The sequence below is a fragment of the Excalfactoria chinensis genome, chromosome 18, assembly GCF_039878825.1.
Source record: "Excalfactoria chinensis isolate bCotChi1 chromosome 18, bCotChi1.hap2, whole genome shotgun sequence".
Taxonomy (NCBI): Eukaryota; Metazoa; Chordata; class Aves; order Galliformes; family Phasianidae; genus Excalfactoria; species Excalfactoria chinensis.
The window spans coordinates 3,801,407-3,816,443 of record NC_092842.1 but is presented as its reverse complement, the minus strand read 5'-3'; the positions used below and the strand labels follow the sequence as shown (position 1 = coordinate 3,816,443).

The 15,037-nt window shown below is 58.2% G+C and overlaps 2 protein-coding genes and 1 non-coding gene across 3 annotated transcripts; 2 read left to right on the top strand and 1 right to left on the bottom strand.

Moving 5' to 3' along the window:
* On the top strand, nucleotides 1-3,297 carry COQ4 (coenzyme Q4). Its single transcript, XM_072353066.1, has 7 exons — nucleotides 1-74; nucleotides 148-324; nucleotides 706-802; nucleotides 1,378-1,480; nucleotides 1,788-1,917; nucleotides 2,324-2,417; nucleotides 2,662-3,297. The coding sequence occupies exons 1-7, from the start codon at nucleotides 17-19 to the stop codon at nucleotides 2,822-2,824; spliced, it is 822 nt and encodes a 273-aa protein (XP_072209167.1). The 5' UTR covers nucleotides 1-16; the 3' UTR covers nucleotides 2,825-3,297.
* Nucleotides 3,298-4,182: 885 nt separating this feature from the next.
* TRNAR-UCU (transfer RNA arginine (anticodon UCU)) lies at nucleotides 4,183-4,275 on the bottom strand. The gene is made up of 2 exons: nucleotides 4,239-4,275; nucleotides 4,183-4,218 (listed from the first exon to the last, which is right to left on the bottom strand). It is a non-coding gene; the product is annotated as a tRNA-Arg (tRNA).
* A 216-nt stretch (nucleotides 4,276-4,491) lies between these two features.
* SLC27A4 (solute carrier family 27 member 4) lies at nucleotides 4,492-13,796 on the top strand. The gene is made up of 13 exons (XM_072352987.1): nucleotides 4,492-4,644; nucleotides 6,429-6,595; nucleotides 7,215-7,609; nucleotides 8,258-8,416; nucleotides 8,746-8,815; nucleotides 8,905-8,996; nucleotides 9,479-9,588; nucleotides 9,966-10,175; nucleotides 10,386-10,512; nucleotides 10,697-10,834; nucleotides 10,992-11,156; nucleotides 11,593-11,739; nucleotides 12,088-13,796. Exons 2-13 carry the CDS (start codon nucleotides 6,435-6,437, stop codon nucleotides 12,243-12,245), a joined length of 1,932 nt encoding a protein of 643 aa, XP_072209088.1. The 5' UTR covers nucleotides 4,492-4,644; nucleotides 6,429-6,434; the 3' UTR covers nucleotides 12,246-13,796.
* The last annotated feature ends 1,241 nt before the right edge of the window (nucleotides 13,797-15,037 follow it).

Genomic DNA, 15,037 nt, shown 5'->3' with positions numbered 1-15,037 from the left:
CTTCCGGGGCTGCGCCATGCTGCGGGGGGCGGCGGTGCGGGCCGCGCTGCTGCGGGCGGTGCGCGGAGCTCCGGGTAAGGGAACCCCGGGTAAGGGAACGGCCGCTCGGCCCGAGGCTGCCGCGGCTCTGAGCTCCGCTCCCCGCAGGCAGAGCCGGGCTGGGCCGCGCCGTGCCCCGCGCTGAGGAGGACGATGAGGAGGAGGAAGAGCAGCCGGCGGGGCGCGTCCCGCTGTACCCCGGGCACATCCCCACCAGCCCGCTGCAGAAAGCGCTGCTGGCGGCCGGCTCGGCGTGCGCCGCGCTGTGGGACCCCTACAGGCACGGTGCGTGGGGATGGGCACGGAGCCTCTGCTCCTGGGAACAGCGGTAGGATGGGAGGTGATGGCCACACGTTGTGCTGGGGGGGCTCAGGTTGGGTATAAGGGAACGTTGTTCTCAGAAGGAGCGGTGCTGCGCTGCACAGCTGGGGTCAGCACCCCGGAGGTGTTAGGAATGGGGGAGGTGTGGCACTGAGGGGCGGTGGGTGGGCACGGCAGGTGGGCCAGGGTTGGACTTGGGGGTCTGAGGGGGCTTTGCCAACCTGAATGATCCTGTGAGCCCCTGCCAAGCAGAGCTCTGCCTGCCTGCAGCACTCGGGGTCCCCATCACTAATGCAAGAATGCAGGGATGGTGCAGCTGGTGTCACTGTGCGCTCTCTCTTTCAGACATGGTGGCAGTTCTCGGCGAGACCACGGGCTGCCTTGCCCTGCCCAAGCTGCGAGACAGGATGAGGAATGACCCCGAAGGTTACCGCATCCTCCAGTGCGTCCTCCAGCCCCAGCCCCCCACCTCTGCCCCTCTGTCAGACCCCATCCGTCCACCCCACAGGTCCGGATGTGTCCCTGGGCCCTGTAAAGGAGAGCCCCACACTGCTGCCCTGTGAGGAGCTCAGGCATGTCAGCCCTGAGGCTCCCAGCTGTGGGTTTTGCTCTGTACTCAGCACACAGCAGAGCCCTGCAGCAGGTCCCAGGGCAGCAGCACGGAGCCCTCGGGCTGTTTCAGCATCACAGTCTGTTCTGCTCTGCTGCCACTGGCAGGTGCTGTCTCTCTTCATGTGGATGCGGTGTTGTCCCTGTTGTCTCTCCATTGCAGCATCTCCTCCCTTGGGGACTCCACCCCCACTGCTTTGTCTTCTCCATAGGCACCTCCACGTTTTCATTCCACCACCCACGGCATCTCCCCAAGCTGTGAGATAAGACTTGATGGCTTTTGCTTCTGTGTCTTCTGTGTCACTTAGGGGCTGCGCTGAGAAGGGCAGGGAGGGCTTTCCAGGTTTCCATCTGCCCAGCACCCCCAGTGCGTGGATCCCACATGATGCTCAGTGCTTTCTGTTCCAGGGAGCGGCCTCGCATCCGCCTCTCCACGCTGGACATGGCCCGGCTGCGGGGGCTGCCGGACGGCACGTTGGGCCGTGAATACGTCCACTTCTTGGAGGACAATGTGAGCCTGGGATCGCACTGTGGAGGGTGGCTGTGCCAGGAGCACAGATGAGATGTAGAGGGAGGTTGTGGCCGTGGAGAAGCCCATAGGGCAGCTGGAGGAAATGAAAGGAGTTGGTGGGAGTTGAGAGGTTGGGATGTGATGCATCCTCGGTGCTGTGCAGCCCGTGTGTTTGATGTGTGTAAATGATACCCACAGCAATAGGGGCTGAGAGATACGCTGATGGCGAGCTCTGCATTGCTGTGTGTTAAAGATTGAGATCAGAAGCTTCGAGTTCTGGCTGACCTGCACCTCTCTGCCCTTGCAGAAGGTTTCTCCAGACACCCGCATGCCAGCCAAGTTTGTGGATGATGAAGAACTGGCATACGTGATCCAGCGGTACCGAGAAGTACATGACCTGATGCACACCCTGCTGGGCATGCCCACCAACATGCTGGGTGAGCTGCTGCGTTTCGTGCTGCCCAGAGATGGGTTTTGGCACAAGAGTTTCCTGGTTGCTCCTTATCCGTGCATCCCCGTGTCCTTTCCCCTCGTTTTGTGTCTGACTCCAAGTCACAAGTTGAGCCTTGCTGGTGAGCCAGCAGGAACCAGCATTTCTGGTCCCTTGGAAGGTTCTGGCTCAGATGTGACAGTGGCTGAAAATGGGCTTTTCCATGCTGGGAGATGGGGAAAGATACCCGGGGAGATCCTCATTTAGCAGTTGCATCGCTAAAGATCTCCAGGAGCCCAGCCTTGCTTGTGGGGCAGCAACAAGAGGTGCTGCTGCTGGGGGGTAACGCAGGGCTCCCATCCCAATGTGGGACCATGCCCTGTGCCTGCTCACTGTGCTCTGCTTCCTGCCAGGTGAGGTCGTGGTGAAATGGTTCGAAGCCGTCCAGACGGGGCTGCCCATGTGTGTGCTGGGAGCAGCCTTTGGCCCCGTTCGTCTCAATGCAAGGTAGGCACCCATGCTGTCTGATGAGGATCCGTGTTAGCATGTTAGCTTGAGCGCTGGTCCTGGGTTTGCTGTAACCTTCCCATGCAGAGTCCCATCCCATGCCTCAGTTTTCCCTGTGAGTTAAGCAGGAGTGCTGGAAGGGTGCGGGGATGTAGAGTTTGCATCTGGAGCAGGGACTTGGAAGAAGAAATAGAAAACCAAATGTGGAAATGAAAACCATTGTCTTCTGTGCCCTTTGTTGCAGAAAGCTGCAGGTTCTGGCCACTGAGCTGCTTCCATGGGCTGTCCAGAGCGGGAGCAACGCCAGCTGTGTCCTCTGTGTCTATTATGAGCAGCGCTGGGAGCAGAGCGTGGAGTCCCTGAGGGAGGAAATTGGCATCTTCTCTCCTCCGTCTGTCCGTGTGTGAGAGCTCATGCTGTGAGGGGGGAGGAATACGGGGATCCCCCGTCGGCAGCCGTTCCCTGCACCGCTCCGTCTCCTGGTGCCGCAGGAGCACGATGTTGTTCTGCTGGTGCCGACCTGGTGCTGAGTTTTCTCCTGTCAAGAACTGGCAGCCCCCTGTTGGGAGAGACCTCCCCGTGCTCTACAGAATGTGACCCCCACTGCTGTGTGTCAGCGGGTGGAGAGGTGGCCAAGTCCTGCCGTGCTTTTGCAGCTGGGTTTAGCTGGGTTGGGAGTGAGCGCAGACACAGCAGACTCATGGCATGCCGGGGCCGAACAGGACTGGATGCTGCCCTGCATCCGGGCGCTGCTCGCAGTGTGGGTTGATGGTTCTGCTTGCAGAACCGGGGCGGAGCCACGAGGCAGGTGGGGCCGCGTGCGGGGGGGTTTTGCTGTTGTAATTCCTTCTTGCTCAATAAAACCCGTGTTGGAGCTGCGCTTCGTTCTCCCTCCTCCCTCCCTCCCCGCCTGGTGGGGAGATGTGACGTGAGAACTCGGCTCTTTTCGGGTCCGGGATTCCACGAGCCGTCACGATGTGCCGCCCCAGCGCTGGGCTGTGCCCCCCCCCCGTGCAGGGACAGCAGGGCGCCGGCAGACGCGCCGTGTCACCGTTCGGGGATGGTTCCGGCCCACGGGAGGTGACGTGTCCGGGTCCGGATGCGGGAGGTCGGGCAGCTTCGCCTCCCGGTTTTGCCACATCACCGCGGACTGGTTTTTTTTTGGAGCGGTGACGCTGGGCCGTTTCTATGCCAGAAATGCCGGCCGTGCTGCTGGCTGCGGTGCCGCATCGGGACGAGGAGGCGATTATTGCGCTCCAAAGCACAGCACAGCACAGCACAGCACTGTACAGCACAGCACTGTACAGCACTGCACAGCACAGCACAGCACAGCACAGCACAGCACTGCACTGCACAGCACAGCACAGCACAGCACAGCACAGCACTGCACAGCACAGCACTGCACAGCACTGTACAGCACAGCACAGCACAGCACAGCACAGCACAGCACAGCACAGCACTGTACAGCACAGCACTGTACAGCACTGCACAGCACAGCACAGCACAGCACTGCACTGCACAGCACAGCACAGCACAGCACAGCACAGCACTGCACAGCACAGCACAGCACTGCACAGCACTGCACTGCACAGCACTGCACAGCACTGCACAGCGGCCTCCCTCCCCCGCCCGGTGCGGGCAGTGCCGGCTGAGCCCCGCACCGTTCCGCCCGCCTTCAAAACGCCGCCCGGCCCGCGTCCATCCGCCGTGCGGGGCCGGGCCGGATCCGTGCGGGCTGCGGGAAGCGGCGCCCTCGGGCAAAATGCGACTCTGGTGGGACTCGAACCCACAACCTTTGAATGACTCCCGTCACCGCCGCGCTAGAAGTCCAATGCGCTATCCATTGCGCCACAGAGCCGTCGGACAACCCCGGCTCCTCCGCCGCCTCTTCCCGTCGCGCAGCGCTCCGCCCCGCCCCGCACGCGGCGCCGCCGGCAGCGGATCGGGGAGCGGAGCTGGGAGCGGATCGCGGAGCAGCGGCCGAGCTGCCGAGGAGCGCCCGCCCCGCAGCGCTGCCGGAGCCTCGCGGCGTAGAGGCGGCGCCGGCTGGGACTACAGCTTCCGGCTGGGACTACAGCTCCCGGCGGGCCGCACGCAGCGCTCCGTCCCGCCCCGCCCCGCCCCGTGCCGCAGCGGCGGGCGGGCCCAGCTCCCCGCTCCCAGCTCCCGGCCCCGCTCCCGGCGGCGGTGCAGGTGGCCGGGCCGCACTGGAACGCGCTGGAGCCCGGTAAGCGCGCCGCTCGCCCCCTTCTCCCTCTCCGCGGCCTCCCCCTGCGGCTCGGAGGGGCTCCCGAGGCGGGTGCGGGGCTCGGCGGGGGGTTTGGCCGCTCCGCGAGGCGCCCCGTGGAGGCGGCGCGGCTCCGACACCGAGCGCTGCGGGGCCGGTTTCGGGCAGGGCGAGGCGCGGCGGGGGCTGCGGCGGCGGGCAGGAGGGTCCCGGTGCCGCCCCCGAGCCGGGCAGAGCCGCGCGGGCTGCGCTGTTCGCTCTGCGCCGGGGGCTGCGGCGCCGGCCTGGAGCTCCGGGCTCTGCGGCGGATGCGCGGTGCCCCCCCCGCCCAACGCGTGCCCGCCGTGCGGCCTGACCGCCGCCGTCCCTCCCGTCCGCTCCCCCCCCCCCTCGCGGAGCCGCCCGGCGTGGGCCCGGCCGCGTGCCTCGGCGCCGCGCGTGGTGGGCGCGGGGGCGGCCGCGGGGGCAGCGCTCGGTTGGGCGGCGGCCGTCCCGGTGTCCCCGCGCGCTCCGCGTTCGGCCCCGGCCGTGCCGTCAGCCGCTGGGTGCCGGACGTGGGGGCGGATGGCGGACGCCTGCCCGGGCCTGCCTGCCTCGGTGCGGGCGGTGGAACGTATCGCCGCCCGCACGGCGCGTCCCCCCAGCCGCTGGGGCTGTGCTGGGAGACACTGAGCTGCTCGGGAAGGGGCAGGAGTGGGATGTCTGGGTCAGAGCTGTGGCACGTCCCCGTGTTGTGGGCTTGGGACCATCCCTGCCTGCTCTGAGGTCACAGCCTGGGTACAGGGTGGCTGGGCGATGTGCTCGGATGCCATCTGACGTGGGGCAGCGCTGTGTCTGGCAGTGTGGCTCCCAGCAGTACCAGTCTCAGAGCAGGGAATCATCTGCAAAAGGGAAAGGGGGAATTGGGCCAAAATGTCATTCCTCTGAGGCCGTGCCAGGAAGGAGCGGTGTTATCTAGGAGCCGGCACTGTGCTGAGGTCATGTCACTGTCTGTCCTCTGCCTGCTGCTGCCTGAGAAAAGCCTTTGCTAAATCATGGTCACCTGTGAGTCCTGGAGCTGCGGCTAGGAGCAGTCAAGTCAGAGATCAAAAAGCCCATCAGAAGGTTTGGGGATGGGGCCTGGGTGCACCCAGCAGATGGAACAGCCCTTGTTGTGCCTCATGGCCATCACCCGCCCGGCCGTGCCTCCAGGCCAGGAAGCTGCTCTCTGACACGGGTTTACAAACACAGGCAAAGCTCCGAAAATGGAGTTTCCTCTTCCCGTTGGAGCAGTGTCAGACTGAGCTCTGCAGCCCAGCATCTGTCCTGGACACATGTTGGTGCTGTAGGTGTGGGACAGCTGGGCTGTAGGCATCCTTGGGGCAGGGAGGAATTTGGATCTGGGCTGTCCTGGGCTGGGAGTGAGAGCTGAGCTCGCCCTGCCTGGCATTGTATGGGGTCTCCTGCACAGCTACAGTCACACCTGTGAGGCAGTCTCATCCTACATCTAACCCTTAGGGATGTGTCCATGTCCCCTGGCTGGTGTGCAGGCCATGGATCTGCAGAGAGGAACAGCCAGGCTTTTGGTGGGCTCTACGCAGTGCCACGCTGTGCCAGTGGCTGAACTGGAGCCCATGGGCAGGGTCTGTTAACAACCTGCTGGGTTACGTTCTGCTGCCAGGAGGAATGGTGACTCTGGGCCTTGTCCGTGGAACTGGGAGCTGTTAATGCATCCCCTGCTTGTGGGTGTCTCCATGTTCAGTGTGCGTAGGTTGATGTTTGTTGCTTTCTCTCTCTCTCCACAGGCCAAGATGCTGCGTCTGGCTGCCTTCGCAGCCCTGCTGCTGTTCTTCAGGGTCAGCCTGGAGCTGTCTTGGGCCCAGGCCATCCCTGCTCTCTTCATCTTCTACCTGGGATCAGGGGGATGGGATTTCTTCCTCATCTTCATCAAGACAATACGAAGGGATGTCACGTAGGTGTCTTGTTTGGGGTGGCTCCGCTGTGCACTGGGGTGTGTGAGCACAGCCCCAGCTCTCTGCTGGCAGCTGGCCCAGCTGGAAGGAGATCATCATCTTCTGCTGTGCCCTGAAGGCTCCAAACTCTGGGGCAAAGTTTTCCCAGGAAATATAGATTTCAGCTGAGCTCTGAAGTCTTCTGATCGTCCTTGTACTTTATTCTGTCCCTAAAACTGCTGGCGTAGCACCGGCTTGTCTGGGCAGGGGTGTCTGTGAGCCGGTACCAGGCTGTGCCAGCTCCTGGCAAAGATCTGTGTGTGGGACAGTAGTGGCACCTTTTGGAGGGCACCTGAGGCTTCAGGGTGCTCCTTTAAAGTGAGGACATCCCAGTCTGCGGCCTTCCAAAACACCTCTCCCTGCCCTCGTGGCCATAAGTACCTTTGCAGGGGGGCTCTGCCTGTATCCATGCTTTTCAGGGAAGCACCCAGAGCTGCTGCTCATCAAAAGTAACACCCGGAGCAGTGCTGGACTATTTGAGTTCCTGGCAAGGTCTCTGTGCCGTGCTGTCTTTGCTGGAGGAAATGGTTTTGCAGGGGTCACTGAGCAGCTTGCCTCTTGTTCCCTTGATTTTGGCAGCACGGGGCTGGTCCTGCTGCGGGTGAAGTGGCAGGTGTGGAGACACGTGAGAGAGAAGAACACCATCGCCAAGATCTTCCAGAGAACCGCGAGCAAGTATCCAGAGAAAACAGCACTGATCTTCCAAGGCACAGGAGAGAGCTGGACCTTCCGGCAGCTGGATGAGTACTCCAACCAAGTGGCCAATTTCTTCCATGGCCAAGGCTTCCGCTCCGGTGACGTGGTGGCTCTGTTCATGGAGTCCCGCAATCAGTATGTGGGGCTGTGGCTCGGTTTGGCCAAGATCGGGGTGGAGACGGCCCTGGTGAATTCCAACCTACGCATGGAGGCCTTGCTGCACTGTATCACCATCTCCAACTCCAAGGCTGTGGTTTTTGGAGTGGAAATGATGGAAGGTGAGCTGCAGGCAGATGTTTCAGGGGGCTCTGAGCAAAGAGGGGGCTCTGTGGGTTCAGTATTCCTTTCCTGCAGGGAATAGAGCAGGGTCTCAAAGAGTGTGTGCAGCTGAATTGTTGAGGAATTGGATCTGGGTTTTTTCTGTTAGTAGGCAGAGGTGGGTGGGTTCAGTGCTCTCTGTGAGGACCATGTGGATATGAGGATCCTTCCTTGTGCTAGAGGTTCCTCTCGTGTCTGTGCACTACAAGCCCTGTGCTGTGCCAGGCCTGCCCTAATGGGAGGGACGAGCCTCCCTTGCTCTCCACGCTGTTTGCCACAATATTGCAGCACCTGACTTCATATTTCAGCCTACGCCCCTGTGGCTGATGATGTCGAAAGACCTCTCAGAACCACAAGGTTTTGGCAGGGAAGAAGTGGAGAACAGGATCTTCAAGTCTCTGTAGATGCCTGTGCTGTAGTCCCAGCTGTTTGACATTAGGAGCAACATCTGCCTGGGAGGGTTGTCAGGCCTTTTGGGATTCTGCTGCACACAGTGAGGGTGCAGCTACCTGGGGTATTGTCTTCCCGAGGCTGCCTGCAAGGATAGGGCATCACTGTGCTGTGCTCACCTGGTGCTCTTTCTCCACCTCTACTCTTTACTTTCTCAGCTATGAAGGAGGTGCAGCCCTCCATGAAGAAGTCTGTCCATCTCTTCTGGTCAGGAGAAGGAAGCCTTGAGTCTGCACTTTCTGGTGCAAAGCACCTGGATCCCCTCCTGCAGGCAGCGCTTCGACACCAGCCAGATCCCCCTGAGAAGGGCTTTCTTGGTAAGTGGTCAGCTTCAGCTTTTGGGAGCCGAACTCGTGGTGGTTCTGTGGATCATCTGGTCACAACACTGACAACATGCTCAGGGCAGAGTTCAGCAGCAGAGCCTGGAATGTTTGAAGAGGGGCTGAAGCCTGGCTGCATGTGCTGCAGTGCCACATACGCTCCATGTGTTCAAACAGGCATGGGGTGAACCCAGCACGTTCATGATCACATAACAAAATTTGTTTTGACATGAGCAGAGTACACTTAGACTTGTCCCCACCTTCTGCTTCAGCCAGCTCCTCCTGGATCAGGTGCAGTGTGACCTTGTCTCCTCATTCCTCCCTAGATAAACTCTTCTATATCTATACCTCTGGTACTACGGGAATGCCCAAGGCTGCTATTGTGGTGAACTGCAGGTAAGGCATTGGGCAGGAGCTCTGGGGGAGGAAGAGGGCTCCAAGCCCCTGCCCTGCTTCTGACATGCCCCTTGGTTCCCCCGCCCCAGGTATTTCCGCATGGCCAGCTTGGTCTTTTACGGTTTTCGCATGAGACCCGACGATGTGATGTACGACTGCCTCCCACTTTACCATGCTGCAGGTAACGTGTGCCCTTGGGACTTTGCTTGCCTGAACTTTGCTTCCCCTCTGCCAAGCCCAGAGCTCAGGCTGGGGGTTGGTGCCGCGGTGATCTTTGTGTCAAAGAAGAGCTGGCTGCTGCTGGCAGCGTGTGACCTCTTTATCTGGGAACCAGGAACTGATCTGGCTGACTTCTGGAGTTGGGACTGTGTGCGGGGAGGACTATCCCGGCCCTTGGCCTGCCTTTGGAATAGCTGCATTGTATTGCTGCCTCATGAGAAAAGGGCTGAGGAAGGGGAAGCAGTGTCCACCCTGCTGATTGAGGCATGGTGGGATGTCTAGGTGCAGTGCACTACCCCACATGCCACTGTCACATTGCCTTGGGGTCTTGGAGGCTTTGACCAGATGAACGCCCACCTGCTGAGTGCAGCATGTGGCCCCCGCCTCATTCTGGCCAGGTGGGATCTCTGGGTACTGAGAACTTTCCTGGCTGCCTCTCTGCAGGGAACATCGTGGGGATCGGGCAGTGCTTGCTGCAGGGCATGACCGTTGTCATCCGCAAGAAGTTCTCAGCCTCACACTTTTGGGAGGACTGCGTGAAGTACAACTGTACGGTGAGGCCACGTGCCCATGTGTTGATTAGGGTGAGCCCAGCTGCTGCAAGAAGGAAAGACATGGACTCGTTCTGCCTGTCTGTCCTGAAATATCTTCCAAAGTGGTGGAGCCGTATCCTTCCCACCTCCAGCCTTCATTCCATGTTTCCCATGCTTCATTATTAACCACGTCTTGGATAGGTTATATAAGCTGGAGGAGTGAGTTTGCCAGAGGTGGGTGGGCATGGGACAAGCTGGCAGGACCCCGGGATAATACCACGTCCTCTTTAGGGAATTCCATGCTTGTTGTTCCATTTCTGCCCACCCCAAAGAGCACCTGAAATATCCCAGGCTGTTGCGGAGGCTCCTAACATGTCCTTTCTCTTTGCCCCTGTTAGATTGTGCAGTACATTGGGGAGATCTGCCGCTACCTGCTGAACCAGCCCTACCAGGAGGTGGAGCGGCAGCACCGGGTGCGCATGGCGCTGGGCAATGGACTGCGGGCTTCCATCTGGAGAGAGTTCATGGCCCGCTTCGGCATTGCCCAGGTGGCTGAATTCTACGGGGCCACTGAGTGCAACTGCAGCCTGGGGAACTTCGACAATAACGTAAGGCTCTGCCACCCCCCCCATGGCCCAGGGGCTGCCTGCTGGCCTGGCAGGGGTTGAAACCCAGCAGGGCCATTTGCTGCAGGTTCCTCGTTCCAAGAATGGCATGCGTTAAGATCCATCTGCAGGGTTTTGACTGCTGCTGTGGTGCCAGCTTGGAGCAGGAGAGATGTTCCTGCTACATGTGGCTCTGAGTGCCTTCTATCCTAGGTTGGGTCCTGTGGCTTCAACAGCAGGATTTTGCCAGGGGTGTACCCCATTGGCTTGGTGAAGGTGGATGAAGACACCATGGAGCTGATCCGGGGGCCGGATGGCGTCTGCATCCGCTGCAAACCAGGTGAGGGCAACCACAGGGAATGCATCTCCTCAGCCTTGTGTGGATCTTTTGTCATGCACTTCATGGTAATTTAGTTAGATTGGAGCCCTTGCTTTGTTCAATCAAGCCAACCCTGTTAAACACCATTTTTTCTTGGGCGTGAGTGGTCGCTTCCCTCCATTCACCCCTTCTCCTCTCCCTGCAGGGGAGCCAGGGCAGCTGGTGGGCCGCATTGTCAAGAGCAACCCCCTGCAGCACTTCGATGGCTACCTGAATCAGTCAGCCACCAGCAAGAAAATCGCCAGGGATGTGCTTGCAAAAGGGGATGCTGCCTATCTCACAGGTAGGCGAGTAGGGCCTTGGCCTCTGCTGAGAGGAGAGGGGTACTTGGGTGGGCTCAGGGATGTCCCAGGCTGGTGCCGCTGTGCTGAGATGCTCTGGAAGCACTCAGCTCATCTCACACCTCATTTTCTTTTTGCAAATCTGTCGCTTTCCCATAGGGGATGTCCTGGTGATGGACAAATACGGCTACATGTACTTCCGGGACCGCACCGGAGACACGTTCCGCTGGAAGGGAGAGAATGTCTCCACTACGGAGGTGGAGGGGACACTGAGCCGCATCCTCAACCTGACAGACGTGGTTGTCTATGGGGTGGAGATCCCAGGTAACAGAGAAGGGCGGGGAGGACAGTGGCAGCAGACAGGCTGCAGTACTTGGGGGTATGTCTTGCTTGTCCAGATGGTGTCCTTTCACAGGAGGTTGGACAGAGGCTCCTTGTGAGCTGGGAAGAGACGACTGGGGATGTGACTAGCAGGAGCCAAAGGGTTCCCTTCCTCGGGCAGAGGTTTGCCCTGGTTCTGGCTGGTTTGGAAGGACCCTGAGTCCTTTCGGTATAGGCTGCACGTGCCTCCTCTGGGAGGAGATGGCCATGACTGTAGGGAGTCACTGGTAGCCGTGGCTGCAGGGTGGTGACACAGCTGGATGTTTGGTGCTCTGTACAAAGCAGGAATGTGCCAGAGGCCTCGGTGATGTGGAGCAAACAGAAGTGGTGCTGCAAGGACAGCATGCCTAAGAACTCTCCCTTCTTTTCTGCCTCTCAGGCATTGAAGGAAAGGCAGGAATGGCAGCCATCGCCGACCCAGAGAACTCCTGTGACCTGGAGAGCTTTGTCAGCCAGCTGAAGAAGGCCCTGCCGCTGTATGCACAGCCTGTCTTCCTGCGGTTCCTGCACGAGGTTTCCAAGACAAGTGAGCCACCATCTGTGCTGTCACAGGGGATGTAGCTGGGGGAGCGTGGGGGAGGGCACTGTGCTCCCTGGTGCACAGGGTGTGTGTGGGTACAGGGGCTGATCTGCAGCGGGGTCGGTGTTGGGTCAGACTGTGTCTGCCCTATGAGCCCTTGGTCCTACCAGCTCCTCTGGTGGTTTGGAGACGTGGGAATGCAAGGCTCAGGATGGCAGCTGATGCTGAGATGCCTCTCGGCACTGCACAGAGCTCCGTGGTTTGGCAACAAGACATGTTGCCACACAGCAGGGCGTAGGTGGAAGTGCGTGCAGCCAACAGCCCCTTGCTCCCTTTTCTTTCCTCATGTGCCAGGCACCTACAAATTCCAGAAGATGGAGCTGCGTAAGCAGGGCTTTGACCCCACGCTGGTGAAGGACAAGTTGTACTTCTTGGACTGCAGGCAAGGCCGCTACCTGCCCTTGGACCAGGAGGCGTTTGACAGGATCCAGTCGGGACAGCAGAAGCTGTAACAGTGGGGCTCAAGCAAGGCAGCTCCCCAAATCATGCTGGGGGAAGAAGGGCAGGGCAGGCACTGGGGAAGGAAGGGTTCAAGGAGTGGGTATAAAGGCACACTAAAGATTTTTGTTTGACAAGTTTTACAGATCATGGGTTGAGGGAATGCAGCAGGGATCAGGGGAGGGAGATGGTTACATACCAAAGCATAAACTCATTATGGCTTTATTTTTTACTTGGTACCGTGGTGATGGTCCCATGCCACAGGAGGGGCAGGGCCCTGGCCAGTTTGGGAGGGGTGGGGTGCCCCTACCATTCCATTTTGCTTTTCCTGTCTTTCCCTCCCTTTTCCTGCCCGCAGCAATCCTTTGTTATGAAGCCCATGAAGGGACCATTGCTGAGCTCTTTTCCCCACTCCTCCACCATGCAGCCAGCTCCTTCCTGGCACTGGCAGAGGGAAGCTGGGTGCCGGGTGCAGCCCCTACCCCTGCATGGCCCATTGGTGTCATGTTTGTGCTGTGAATCAGGGAAGCAGGGTAGAGCTGGGCTCAGGAGAGGGATAGGGATGTGTTTCTACTATGCCTTGCTCTCTCCTGAGGTTGACGTTTCTATTTTCCACAATCACACGCACATTATATACATATATATACATATATTATACACGCTGACTTTTTTTTTTTTCCCCCCTCCTGATCTTAATTTATTGTCTGTACTTTTGAATGTGTCCCGGGTTTGTGCAGTAGGTGGGGGGATATCCTGGACCTGTCCTCTCTTGGAGAGCCCTTTTCTCTCACAGGGAGATGAGATGACTGTCTGGGACTGATTCTCCTCTTCCAGCATGGGTGCAGCCATGTATGTCCTTGTGGCCTTGCTCCATGGTGAAGGACAGGAGTGAACCCTGCTATCTTGTGAACGGTTTTCTGGATCTCTTACTTCCACCTTTCATGGATGCAGCCTTGTTTTGTGCACCTTCTTTCCTGTATAAAATAGGTGGGAAAGTGGCAATGAAGGGCTTGGTTTGCTTTTGCTTAAGCATACTCAGCACCTTGGGATCACAGAGCAACTCTAGGAACTTTCCTGCTGTGATATCTGTGTCCTGAATATGGGAGGCAACTTGCCTGGAAGGGAGAAAATCCTCCAGAGAGTTGTGTCCGTGACAGCCTGACTTCATGTGCTCTGTGCCCCTTCCTGCAAAAGAGCCCTCCCCATCTCTGCTGCAGGAGCTGGGCCTCTGAACTGAGATGTCCATGTTAAACACTTGACTTGCGCTATGTGAATTCTCTGCATTGTGTCTGATGTGAAGCAGCCTTAGCAGCAATGTCTGATTCCAGTCTTTGGAGGCCAAGCAGAAACATCTGTTCCAGAGAAAACTCTGGTTTGGGATTAATTATTCTTCTTTTTTTTTTTTTAATGGTTTGTTTTTATGCTTTCAGCAGGGTTAATCCTTAAAATGACTTCTGTCTCTTGTGAAGGCAGGGTGTGTCTGCTCTTCTAGCTGTGCTTCCACACCACCATACCTGCCTGCCCCAGTCTGTCCTGTCCTCACAATTAAATACGAGTACGGGCTATGCTGGAGTTTCCTACTTCTTGCTTGTGTGGTCCTGCAGTGTTTGGGAAGAGGGAACTGTGATGGTTTGGGAACTGGGAGCTGCCACTCCAGAGCACAACCTCTCTGTGTGTGCTTCATCTCATCTCGGGGCAGGGAGCACTGGGCCCTTTGCAGCTGTGTTGATGCCTGTATGAATACCACCAGTTGGTAAGACCCCCCCCCATCCCTCTCTACCTGATCCCCTTTTCTCCCAGCCATCTATTCAGGATTGGCATCCAAGTTTGTCCTGGATCTGTTCTTGTTTACCCCAAAATGTCCATCCTCCTCCCCTCTCTCTGCTTCTCTCCATAACTTTTGCCATGCTTAATCTCCCATCTCAGCTTGCAGGTTTTTTTTCTACTCATCTCCCTTCATTTGCTGCCAGAACCATCCTTGTACCTTCTCCGTCCTGCTCTGGGGGGAGGGGTCGTATTAAAGGGTCTGTTGGTGGCTGCTGTATGGGACAGGAGTGGGATGATGCCCATCTGCTCAGCAAGCGCTCAGGTCTGTTTTGGAAGCTGTTCCTCTCTCAGTCTGCCAGTGGAGGGCAGGCTGGGAACAGCAAACACCTCGTGTCAGGGGGCTGCTCAGCCTGGGGCTTGCAGCCACTGGGAGGGGGAGGGCACTGGCACTGAGGAGGAGTTAACCAAAGTGGGGACTGATCTGATTTTGCCTAGCACGGAAAGGAAGCTTTGGATAGCTATGATTGTGTTGGATGTGAATCCAGTAGGTATCCACGGTGCCCCAGGCTCTGCCTGGAGGAAACTGCAGCTGCTCCAAGGCTACCACAAGTCTCTGGACCACTGCTGAACAGCAGCTTGATGCGTGATGGGCGCTCTGTTACAGAGATCAAGTGAGAGTCTGGCCTCCCTGAGGGCAGTCCTGGATCAGTGCTGGGACAAAATGCTTCCAGCAGAGAGGTGCTTGGAGAGGAAGGAGCAGCCAGTGCCTCAGCTGAGTCTGATTGATTGTTTGTTCTAAATTCCTTTTTGCCTTTTTTAAGGAAGGAGCTAATTGAATCCTCTATGATTAGAGACAGCCTGTGAGACTTGTCTCGATCAATGAGCTAAAGTCTGCCTCAACAGCTGCGTGTAGATAAAAGTACTGCATAGGAAGTATGAGGTATTATTAACTTTTATTTTAAAAAACATTTAAAAAGCTGTTTCCATGAGGTGAGGAAAAGCATTTAAATCCTTTCCTGGGTTCTTATTAGCCAATTAA

What these genes read in the sequence shown, in the direction of transcription:
- SLC27A4 (XM_072352987.1), top strand. Translation starts at nt 6,435, where the DNA reads ATGCTGCGTCTGGCTGCCTTCGCAGCCCTGCTGCTGTTCTTCAGGGTC. An exon ending in GCGTGAAGTACAACTGTACG is followed by an intron (nt 9,589 to 9,965) that starts GTGAGGCCACGT and finishes TGCCCCTGTTAG; the next exon opens with ATTGTGCAGTACATTGGGGA. An exon ending in TGGGGAACTTCGACAATAAC is followed by an intron (nt 10,176 to 10,385) that starts GTAAGGCTCTGC and finishes CTTCTATCCTAG; the next exon opens with GTTGGGTCCTGTGGCTTCAA.
- COQ4 (XM_072353066.1), top strand. Translation starts at nt 17, where the DNA reads ATGCTGCGGGGGGCGGCGGTGCGGGCCGCGCTGCTGCGGGCGGTGCGC. An exon ending in GGCGGTGCGCGGAGCTCCGG is followed by an intron (nt 75 to 147) that starts GTAAGGGAACCC and finishes CGCTCCCCGCAG; the next exon opens with GCAGAGCCGGGCTGGGCCGC. An exon ending in GTGGGACCCCTACAGGCACG is followed by an intron (nt 325 to 705) that starts GTGCGTGGGGAT and finishes TCTCTCTTTCAG; the next exon opens with ACATGGTGGCAGTTCTCGGC.